Source organism: Melozone crissalis, unplaced genomic scaffold, assembly GCF_028551555.1.
Source record: "Melozone crissalis strain CALT ecotype California unplaced genomic scaffold, PUWL_Pcris_2 ptg000005l_1, whole genome shotgun sequence".
Lineage (NCBI taxonomy): Eukaryota > Metazoa > Chordata > Aves > Passeriformes > Passerellidae > Melozone > Melozone crissalis.
Window position 1 is genome coordinate 58,251,426 of NW_026535783.1, and position 12,294 is coordinate 58,263,719.

Below are 12,294 nucleotides of genomic sequence, written 5' to 3' on the forward strand. Positions count from 1 at the left end.
GCGGAAGAGGGAGGAGGGACAAAAGGCTGCCTGCCCTTAATAACTGTTTAGTCATGTGAGGGGCAAAGGCTTTTTCTTGGAGGTAATCTTGGTTCTGTTTGGTTTTGTGGCAACTCACCTTATTAGATGGAAGATCTTGAACTTTGTAACTTTTTTTAACATCTGTACCTGATGGGTAACCTCAGAGTCTTTCTGAAGTAGTGTTCTGAAAGAGAAGTGTCTATAAACAAATTTGGTAAGTGTGTACATTGCATGATACTTTGGAAATTTGAGTTATGCATGTTTGGTAGCTTCCTCCATGCATGATTAGAGATGATTTTTTTTTTTTTTTTGATTTAACCACATGTATTTCTTGTTTTTGTTTTTTGTTTTCCTTCCCCCAACAGCTGGCTTACCCCTTGGTGTTCTAAACTTGGCCAAAATAAAACCGTATCAGAGAGGCTTTTTCTGTAATGATGACAGCATCAAGTATCCGTTCCATGACAGTACCATCACATCCACTGTCCTCTACACAGTGGGGTTCACCTTGCCCATTTTCTCTGTAAGTAGCTAATATATAGGCAGCTTTGGTGATGGGAGTAAAATGTATGCCTTCCAAGAGCTAAGCACTGTAAATGAGTTGAAGATAAGCCTGTATAGGCAAAATCCCATAGATATATATATATAGTCATATGCATGTTAAAGATGCTATTGATATTGTTTGCGCAGAAAATCTGGAACTAATCTCTAACTACTTGTGTTGCTAATTTCATTTGCTTTAGGAACAGGAAAAAAGTGTACTTCAACTAGACTTTTATCACTCGAGAGGAAGAATGTCTTCCAAAATGTTATGGAATGATTACATCTCTTGTTTAGAATGGGTTCTGCTAACTTAAACTCTTGTGATGTTAAAACTTGGCAGTGTAATGCAGTGCACACACCTATAACCGGTGACTGTTGCTACCATGTACTTTCTGCAAAAATAAGCCTAATTTTGACTCAGAAGCTTTTTCTAAGCTTGAAAGTAATGTGATTACTCATTAAAGAAGAGTGGGATAAAATGGGATACAGAGACTGAAAATCTAATTGCTTGTAGAAAAGAGGCTCAGTGTTTTAAAGACCACATGATTTTGACAAAGAACAATTTAATTCTTCAGTAGGTTTTTCTAACAATATTTTAAGCCTGCTTGTATCCCAGTTTTTAGTAAGGTTTGAGCTGATTTGGCGAATCAAAATTTAATGGTGCAGAATAGTCTTGGACCTGAAGCTACATCTTATTTGTCCCTGCAGTACTTGATCAAGCCATGTGAAAGATGATGATAATATTTTATTATCTGATTAATGTATAAGATGTATTAATCAGTAAGAAGTATATGAAGGGGTTTAAAATAGAAGACAGTAATTTAAAACAAGTGAGCTTGCAGAACTTCTACATGCATTACTCTGGTTTTCCTATTAGTGCTTATTCATTAAAGCTTCCATTAGACCTCTACAATAAGTAGGAGGTTGACACAATGAGTGATCACTAGTATAGTTTCACTTTTAAGGAAAGTTTGTCACTTTGACAAGTACATATATGTTCAGCGCACCTTTGGGAAAATTTATTTTCCAATAGTTTTCCTGGGTACCGTGGTTAATATGTGTACAGGTGAACTAACAATTGCAGCTCTGTGCGCTTTTGGGCTTCTAAAGAAATGTTCTAGCTGCAGTTCAACAAGCTGATGAATTGCTTGATTTTTTGTTATTATTGTTCATTTTTAGATTTTAATGGAATATAAAGTCAATGTAATATAAAGTCAATGGAGAGTTTGTTTTTTCATGGCTCTAAAGCCATGGAGAAACATCTGACTTAGAGATAATTCACACTAAAGTCTACACATTTAAAGAGTGGTATGGACTCTTTAAATTTTAGATAACCTTTGTAGTGAAAGTTACAGCTTAAAATTAGATATCAGTAATTGCAGTCTATTCTGGTATTTTTCTACTATGATACTTTTATAGGAGTTACACAGTAGATTTTCATTGCTTTTTGTGCAGGAAGCTGTGTTTTGTAATTAGAACAACTGCTTCTAGTCTCCATGCAAAAAAAAAAAGATTAAAAAAAACCCCCTGTTCTAGAGCACTTAGAGTTGTTACAATACAGTCTAGCCAGGTCATTTGCTTTTCAGTCTGAATGTTTTCCAAACCTTAAAGCAACTACTTAGTGCAGTTAACCATGTTAACCTGGCTCTCTTAATCTCAGTTTCAGGTATAGAGAGCTCTTTAGTCTCATGCAAGAGGTGAAGAATTTTCCATATCTACTGGAAACTAAGGGCTAGAGTAAGCTGTAGAGCTAGGGAGTATGAGACATGGAATATTACAGCTCTCTGAGTTGAAAGTGGGTTCCAGTTGAATGGTTTCTCTCTTCAAGACTGCCTTTAGTCAAGATGGACAGGGAAAGTTGATCAGTCTGGGAATCTGAATTCACATTGTTTTTTGTCATGGTCTGGCTCACTGGAGGCTTGAGACTTTCTCCAAGGCAGTTTAGTTTTGGAAGTGATGTGTTCCAGATTAAATACCCTCAAGAGGAACACAGCTCATTCATGAAAGACTTTTGGGCAATAATTCTGATTATCCCACATCTAGTGAAAATTGATGTCCTGACAGGAGACTTTACTGAGAGGGACAGAATCCACAATGAAGTAATCGATGACAAAAAATTTCATCTAGAGTTGATAAATTACACTTTTGTATAGACTTTTCTTGTCTAATCAGACTACATCAAACATGATACTCATTCCTAAGTGGTAGGACTCTGGTTGCACGATGGGCCTACTTGTCTTCCAAATGTAATAAGAAATGGCCTGAACATATTGCTGTATAATAATAATTATAATACTAAAAGGTTTTGTTGGGGTAGGCCTGTAATATAAAAGGTCTGAGATATAAAATAACTTCAAAGAGAAAAAAACCCAACCCTAAAAAAACCAAAACATACATAGGTATTTTATTAAGTGTCTTGTACATAAAAGAAACTAGGTTGCATGAATATGAATTTGTTTTTATGACATTTTATGAAGATTTACAAGATGTGCTAGAAACTCAGGAATCTTAAAAAATAAGAAAATACTGTTAGGAATCATAATTGTAGCCTGAATCTTGCCATTACTACCTCTTATCAGGAAATAAAATGTCTGAGAAATTCATGTTTATTCTTTTCCAAGTGCCACTTCTTAATATAATGCTTCTCAGTTTCCCAAATTGTTCTTTGTCTGAATGGGAGCTACAATTTTTTGTATTAAAATCTTTTGAGATTTAGGGTCAAACAAGTTTTGGTAGTGGTCTAGAAGACTGAATCTCTCTAAATGGCTTCGGCCAGTGTCTAGAGCAGCACACATTCATTATATATGACATTTAAGGAACCCCAGAAGATCTTTCTGATACTTCTATCTTGCCAAGACTTTTAGATATATTTAGATAGTAATTCTATGCAATTTAAAAGCCATGACTAGGCATTGTCCATGGCTTGCAGCTCTAGGAAGATTTGGTCTGACATTTTTGGTCTTCAGTTGTCTGCATGAGACTAACTTTTTCAAGTGTTAATGAGAAATTAATGTCAATACCTTTTCTCTTTCAGTGAGGTTCCAGCTGTGTCTATTTGTAGGTGTCCTGTTCAGTTTGGCTTTTCTCTTAACTTCACATCCAAACTGATTTTATTTTCCCCCTCTAGTCATCTTTCATCTTTAGTGACACTCATGCAGCTTGCCTTAGCTCTGGGAGTAGGTGACATGGAGGGAGGGAGAAGCACAGAGCAAGGAGAACCTCTCTGGCAAAACCCTTCTTCTCATCAGAGCAACAGAACAACAGAGCAACCTGAGAGTGTTTTTGAGTTTTGTCTGCTCCCTGTTCTAGGATTTCTGTGGTTCCCTGCCAAGGCTTTGCTTGGCAGTTCTGTCCCACAGCTGAAGGCTCACAAGCCACTGCTAGGTTGCTATTACATGATGGACTGATGTAGAGAGAAGAGTTCAGAACTTCTAACTCAGCTAAAGGCCTGCACTGAATTTCTGGGAGACCAAGTAGTTCTCCACAACCTGGTGCTACCTAAACAAGTAGTGGAAATGCTGATGTTCCTTACAGGGAAGTGTTTGTTAGTAAACAGAGTTTTGGTTAAGTCACTTACCTGGGATAAGCACTGCCCTTTGGACCTTCTTTGAGAGAAGGGAACATGATGGGGCCTGTAGGACTTAATTTCTCTGCCTTGAAGCCAATCAAAAGATATTTGGATAGCTAGGTTACATTGATTTCTAAGTAGTTTAAATAACAACAAAAAAGGGCTGAATCAAAACATTCCTAGGTTTGGTGTGGCAAAATGTCCTCTGTATCATGATGACTTCCCAAAAGGGACCTAGGTAGCTTTCTCCTGGGCCAGCTTTAACATATTAGTCATTAGGCTTAATGTTTTTGGGAATGTCTGCTTATTGCATGTGTAACAATGTTTTGACTGAAACTTTCCCTCCTACAGATTAGTGCAATCATACTTTGAAGGCACTTTACTGATTTCTTTTGTGGCAAAAGAAACTGATATTTAATGCTGTTTATGAAATGGATGCATTTTGAAGGGAAACTTTTATTGACAGTAGCTATTAGATTGACCAATATAAATACTTACTGAGCTAATTTCATATGTCTTCATGAACAAATGTAGTTACTGCTGGGATGGAAATTAATAAATCAGGGGATTAATGAAACCTGTTGTAGGCTGTTGATTGGTAGCTGTGCTTTTCACTTTTTCAGTAGTGTCAAAGCTTTATGACCCACTCTTGTTAGTTTTGCAATTAATTGAAATTAAAACTGTTGTTTGACCCTAGAGTGGACTTCAACTTGACTCTTAAGTTTCAGGTTATTTGTAAGAGGTTTTATTATGCTCTGAGCAAGACTGCCTCTTATCTGGTAAATTTTTTTAAAAGGTGCTCATGTTTTATCTTCATTGTGTTTTTTGGTGTATTTGTAGCATTGGAAACTTTTTGGGCAATGCTGTTGAACTTCATAATCTGTCATGCGTTCTACTTGTCATTAACTGTTCATCTTGTACTACAGATCAGCATTATCTCTAAACCCAACCTTATTCTGAGGAATAAACTGCTAATTTTTCGATTCTCTTTTTAAAGGCAAGATAGTAATAATAATCCATGGTTTTACTCTGTAAAGGTTTAATGTCAGGTTAATGCACTTTATTGAGTTGTTGAATTGATGGGTAATTCCTGGCTGAGATGAATACTGTAGGGCCAGATGTTGAGAAGGAGCAGCATCCAGCTTTTGGCTTCACTTTTTGATGTGTCCAAGGTGTGTGTGTTCTGGTGGGGTTGAAATCAGATGAGGGAATATCTGAGGAGCACCATTTGCCTCTGTTACTTGTACAAATCACTCTTACTGAGTGCAGTTGTGTTTTAAGTAAATAAACTGTAGTAACCTGCATGTTAGCCCTGTGGACTTGGGGTACATTCCTCAGCCCTTCAGGTACATTTCTTAGTACATGGATGGAGAATGCACATAGTGTCTGAGTAAACATTGGCATTTTGACAGTGGGAGGAACTCCAGACAAGGGCTTTTAAAGTGCTGAGTGAAGCTTGGTCACAGCTATGAGAAAGCCAAGCAGTCACATTGGTATAGAGGGAGCTTTGAAGTATTATTTAGTAAAATATACAAAAGGGTGAAATGGAATAGGGAGAAATGTAGGTAGAGGGAATTGCAACTTAGATAAGCGTTGTAATTTAAGGAAAAACCCAAACAGTCTATGGCATAGATTTTTCTTTCTCTCAAGTCTGACACATAGTTTCTAATATTGTGCTGTTGACATTTAGGACTGAGACCAGAGACTGGAGGGGGTGTCAGAGAAGGGAAGCAGCGCCGCTAGGAACCAGAGACGAGCAACAGGGAAAGTAAGGCAGAGTGTGTTCCTTGTTGTGCTGCCTCCTCTGTTTCTCTTCTTCAGGCTCACATTTTTGTACCTCATTCTGTTCTGCCTTGTGTAGGGAAATACTCATGGAAAGAGGTGGTTTTTACCCCCCTTTTCAGGAGAATGCAAAAAAATGGAACTATGGAACTTAGTGATCTGTGGCACGATGTTTAATTTCTTGGTAGGTGCTCTCCTGAACTGTAAAACTCCTATGACCAATGGAAAGTAGCCCTGTTCTTATACTAAGTACAAGCCAAAGTCTTGTCTTAATCTGTAAAGAGGTTTTGACACCCTCCCAACCTTCACAGAATGTGAGCAGTAATATCAGCCCAAAAGTTTTAACTAAGCTTTTGTAAATTGGGTGTTTTTCCAGGCAGTATTTCTAATGTTGTAATGAATACTGTGGATGTTTTTTGCTGATGAAATTAGTAATGAAATATCTAGAGCATATTTGGGGAAAATGTTAACTTCTACTTTGTATCTGAACTTTTGGTGTAAGGAGACTTGAACCTCAAAATACTACTTAAGCTTTTTAAAAAATAAGTGTAGGAATCACTTCTAGTTTAAAGCTACAGCAATGAAACTGGCTGTAGATAACAGCACAAAAGTGGTGGCAGGTTTTTTTTCAGGTGCTGAGAGAGAAGACAACCAAATCTTTTAAATTTGTTTTGTTTCAGAACTCTGGAGAAAGATTATTACTACCTAACACAGATTATAGCACCTAAACACAAATGTTGAAAGCTACTTTGTCAGTAACATAGTCACTGTTTCCTGGTGTTAGAACATCTGTTCTTTTCTTAATCCCTGTGATAAATGAGGAAGATAGGAAACTCAGGCTAAAGCAGCTTTTGTTTTTAGAAAATCTCATTATTTAGATGTGTATATTCAAATGTGTACTTCAACCAAATATTAAGTAACTGAATAGTTATGAGATTGGAGAAAAAACCCTGAAATGAACAAATGAACAAATAATTCACTTAACAGTGAGAAGTGAGCAGGAGCAGTAAGTGCTCCGTGTCCTTTGCCAGGAAGGAAGATGTCGAGTAGGGCTGTCTGGTAGTCTGCCCTGTTCAGTGTAGTCATAAATGCCCTGGAGGAGAGAGAGCATGTGTAGTGAGGCAGCAAAGTAGGCAACTCAGAACAATAAATACAAAAGATGGCAGTAACATAGCTGGTGAACTAAAGCGTGGATAAACGCCAAGTGATGTCCTTCCTGAGCAGAGTGGGAAGGATGGCTCCAGGGAGGTGTACGATCTGATGTTCTCTCTCTGCAGGGTGATAATGTGTCCAGCTTTAGTGGAGAGAACAGCCTCATGCCCAGTGAAGAAACCTAACCAAGATTAGAAATTTGGACAGAAATAACCTGTGTAATACAGGATATTTATGGAAAAAAACCTAACATAATCAGTCAGAAATCACTCCAAGTTATGAGGAAATCTAATCCATTTTACTGTATGAGTCATACTTTTGGACAAGGGTATAGTAATTGTTTAAAATATGTAGTCTTATCAGTTGAGCTACTTGTGTTTCTACTCCGTGTATTATGACTGAAACATTTCAGAGCCTGCATTTCTCCTTATACCTTTATTACGGATTGTGTTTGTAGTTCCTTAATTCTTGGTTGCTTGTTGGATCAGTATTGCTCTTTTTTCTAATATCTACTGTGTATGCACTTGGCTGATTTACAGCCCTTAGATCCTGTTGAACTGGGCAAAACCAAACTCTCGTTTTTGAGATAATGAGGGATGTATCCTAGCAGTCCATATCTGTCTGCACTAAAGATAGATGAGTTAAAACCAAATGCATAAATGCATTTGCCAATTCTGACTGAATACTGTTTCAGCGGAAATTTGTCAAATGGCTTAGAAGTGTTAGTGCCTTTGAAAAGACTTTTCTAATGGTCACGCTATTATACTGATGTACAGCTACCACAAGAAGTACATTATTTCCCCCTCCTAGTTTGAACTGACAAGCTCCCAAGTCAACAGAGTTGTTTAACCTCCAAATGCATGACTCTGAACTCATTACTGCACAAATCTCCATATGTTCCCTTGTCTCAGTCTTTAAGGGCTGTTTTGCAGGCAGAACTGGCTGGCCTTGATTTTCCACTGTATCAAAGAATTGCCAGCTCTGTCAGCAGTACATCTGCTAGTTATTCATTAAGAATGCATATGCACTGCATAGCACTAGCTTGTTTGCTTTATCCTTGAGATTACCCTACAGGTAACCTCTTCCCAGCTGTATGATTCCTCCTCACATACATGTCATTTTCCCTTTAGGCAATTTCTTCACTGTATTACAACTAGCTTAGAAGATGAAGTGTACACCAGGGAAGCTTTTTGGAATTATCATATGAGAAGTAATCAATAGAGAGCCTTTAATGCTCCTCTGCTCTCTCCACTTCTTACATAAAAGGAGTACTTAAACTCCCCAATTTCTACTGCTTTCAGGGAAAATTGAACAAAATGAGTATTTGTAGGATATTGTAGGACCTTTCTTTTAACTGAATGTGGTAATGTGCCTGTGGCAGATGAGTAGGATTTCTTCTCAGTGATCTGCTGTTGAATCTTTGCTACTTTTTCTTGAGAAACTGCTTTAGATATTTGTGTGAATAAATCTGCTGTCAAAGTACAGTGCTTCCTATACTACAGTCAACATTTTTTCCTCAGTTGTATCTGTGATATTAAAGACATTGACACTAGTGATGGTGGTAAAGATAAAGACAAGTATCATTTGGTATCTTCAGTCATGTCCTGTCCACCTGTGCCAGGAGCTTCCATGCTAGGAAAATTGCCACCGTGATGCAAAAACTTATCCCTGTCTTCTGAAATTATGATATCTGTAAGGGTGAAAAAGTAACATGTCTATCTCAGCTGTAGGGAAACTCCACTGTTTTACTTGGTACAGTAAGAAGCTTTACCTCTTTATCACTTAATGACAGTTCTTCTGCTTGCTTGTTCTGCTTGCAGTAGTGAAAAAGCTAAACTGTTTTTTTCTGTCCCTTTCTTGTCTTAAAGGGAAACTTCCATTGCAAAAAAATACTCAAGCTCTATATTTGAAATAATTTTGATTTTATTTTAGAAATTAAAATGCCTTGAAAACCCACAAAAGCAGATTAGTGGATTTATTTATTTATTTTGCAGATTTATTTAAAACAGAACAGAACCCTCAGTATTGTGAGAAGGTTCTCTTACTGGCTTCGCATGCCAGAAACACTTGATGCCCCTCTGGTTTGACTTCTACTTTTCTGCTCTCTCCCACCAGTTAATAATAGTGAAGTCAATCCATGCATGTTAAAAAGAAGTAAATTAAACCTGTTCCATGGAGCATGTTCTGAGGGATTATGTATTGACATTGGAGAATACTTTAACCAAAAAGATATCAAAAGCCCCTACTAGCATGGTTCTTCAGGCTGATGACTGCCATGAATTGAGCCATAGGTAAATTACAGATGTTGTAACTCTGTGACTTCAGTTTACAGTTTAACAGTGTTAAATTAATCTGATCAGTTATACTTAATCTGTTTTTTAGAAATGAAAACTTTTCTTTCAAGCTTACATGGAGCATTCACTGAAAGGTGCTGAGAACAGCAATAAGATAAATGACTAGTGGAACTACTTCTTGAATCTGTTGTGCAGCTGGGGGAAACTGAAGAAAGACTTGTTATGTTTGCTATATTTTTCAGTGCTTAGCTCTTCCAATTAATGGTTACTTTATGGCTGCCACATAGATACCCAGAACTTTTAAGACTCAAAGTAAAGGAGGTGGAAAGAAATTATGAAAGAGAAGACAATTTTATTTTAGCTGTTCATACTTGCTTACAAAACAAAAACAAACTTGGAGTGGTTTGGTATTTTGTTTCCATGATCTGGATACAGGAAGGTGCAATTACAGGATAGTTACATCATAATCTCAATATTACTGAAGAATGAGCATGCACATTTCAAGCAGCTTCACTCAGCATGTAAGAACACAGATCCTCACTGCCTGAGAGACTTCATTCCTGTGCTCCACACCCCTTTTTATTTCTGATTTAGTAGATGGAAATTACATTTAAAAAAGCTCCCCCTGAATAACCCCATCATCCTGAAAATTTCCAGTCTCTCATCTTGAGAAGCTGAAACATCCAGGTGTGGGTTAGAGGAAATGAGGAGTAAGGTGCCATGACACCATTATTCACAGAGCAAGTCTTTAAAATGGGTGATGCAGAGCTAGTGATTCAATGTCAGTGACACTATCTAACTGTAACCACAGGTGTTTGTGGCAGTGTGCTGAAGCTGTGATAAGGTTCTTTTGGGTTGAACTTAATTTTGTGAACAACTGCTTTACCATGATAATCAAAACTACCAATACTAAAGAAGTAACCATGTAAATAATTGAGAAACTCTTATCTGTATATGCCTAATTCTCTACATTTGGAGGTCCAAGCAATAAATTTTTCTCAAATACTCAGTCTGCAATGTTGGTGTGTGCAGGGCAAATGATGAAATTTTCATTCCATACCTATTTTTAGGATAAATAGTGTTGGAAACACCACAGCATTATGTTGACAAATCACCTTCCCTCACCATGACTGCACGTGCTTCTGCCTCAACCCTGATCCAAGTCAGTTAAATACTAAACAATTGATGATGTGTCATGACATCTGTCACAATACCAACACAAGGGGAGGGGAAAAAATAATCTGCTGTGTTTTTCAAAACCTTCTTTCTGTTAAGAGAGAGGTAGAGGAATTTTTTCCTAATAGGAAAGGCTGTGTTTTTGCACTGTACTGCGGAGTCCAGCTCCCAGGCTTTGTGCTGGCTGGTGTCTGAATGGTGCAGTGTTTTGGTGAGGCTCTGGCTTGGCTCTTGGCCCGTCCTGCTGTCCTCCTGCTTTGTTGGTGTGCTTGGATGGCTTCCAGAGCTGTGTCAGTTGTAGTCCCGCTGGCATGGAATTGGAAACAACCCCTCTTGACAATGACAGGGGTCTTTTTCTGCCACTTTTGGGGGGGAGGTTTTGCCTGCTATTGGTTTCATGGCAGCAGCAGCACAGAGGGTACCTGGTTATTTGCAACTGGCTGAGCTGGAATGCAAGGGCCCACACAGTAGACCCATATATAACTGCCTGATCAAGGGAGAGGGTTGTATCATTCATCAGAGTTCACTTCAGGGAAATTTTCTCCTTTTGAGCCATTATTTTGTTATTTGTTTTTTTGTTTTCAAATGGAAGTATTCTTTTAAGCACTTTATAGTGTGCAGAGCAAAACTGATAGTAAATTGTTTGCGAAATCCCAGTTACATCACTTGTGATGGTCCCAGGAGTGAGGCTTAGTTTGGAGGACTTCATGGGTGGAGGGAAAAGGATTGGACAGGATCCTAGGTCTCTTCCCTAACAGTTTTCTTGATGCTTGGCATCTTCTTTTGCTCGCTTTTTCTCCTGCTCTTTACATCTTCAGTTTTATTTACACATGCTTATTGGGCTAGCTGTGTATGTGGAAAGGAAGAGGTAGGTTATGCCTTGGCCCTGAGGTCTTGAGGAGAGAACTGTGACTTCAGCAACATTTATTTCTGCTGGGAAGGAAGGATGGAGACTGTTTTCATCTTTCTGATCCCTTAATGTTGGATGGAAGTGTGTCTTCCAGATAGCTTTTGTTGTGTAACTTTAAAGTGGTATGCATTTTATGTACAACACAGCTGAATTTTGAGCATAAAGTCAAGGGTTATGCTACTGGGCTCTACATGCCTAAGCTAAAGTTTTTGGGTTTTTTGTTTTGTTGTGTTTGGGTGTTGTTTTTTTGTTTTTTTTTTTTTTTTTCTTAGACATTCTTTGTGGTCCTCCACCTCTTGTTTTCCATACAGCCTTTTCTTTCCAAGAGTAGTCATCCCTGTACACAAACAGATTGTGCAGATGTTGTATGTGTGTTAAGGATGGAGGAATAGGATTTAGAAATGAGATTCTATCAGTTTATGGTAATTTGCATCCTATTTTGAATTTTTTGAAAAAACCTTTGCTGTTCAAATGACTAATTTTGGTTTGTGTTGTGGGTACCAATAGCTTGCAGCATTGTGCAGCTTAGTATTGTGTCCTGCAGGTATTAGATTAAGCCAAAGGCATCCTCTTTGGTGGAAGAGGTGGGAATAAAATCTCCATGCCTTGAGGCTATAGGTCCTTCTAGGAAGGCATCCAGTGTGTGAGGAAGTTAGGGAATCGTGTGCATGTGTAATTTCCTTTTCTCCATATTCCCAAATATTCCCTCTGCACTTGCACTCCCTTGAAAGCACCTCCTTTTCTGCTTTCATGAAATGCAATTTATGCTCTTCCGACTTGTAAAGCTGTCCAGAGAAGGTGTACAGGGGCAACTGTTGCTCACTGGAATATAAAGAAAAATTTGATAATTG

At 38.0% G+C, this 12,294-nt stretch overlaps 1 protein-coding gene across 2 annotated transcripts in view; it reads left to right on the plus strand.

Annotated features, from left to right (window-relative positions):
* The window catches only part of PLPP1 (phospholipid phosphatase 1), a 61,606-nt gene that overhangs the window by 15,763 nt on the left and 33,549 nt on the right, over nt 1-12,294 (plus strand). The window contains exon 2 of one of the 2 annotated variants that reach the window (XM_054282238.1): nt 387-541. The exons of the other annotated variant lie outside the window; for it this stretch is intronic. Within the exon in view, the coding sequence (XP_054138213.1) occupies nt 387-541 (155 nt within the window). The remainder of the gene's footprint in view (nt 1-386; nt 542-12,294) is intronic. 2 annotated transcript variants of the gene reach the window in all.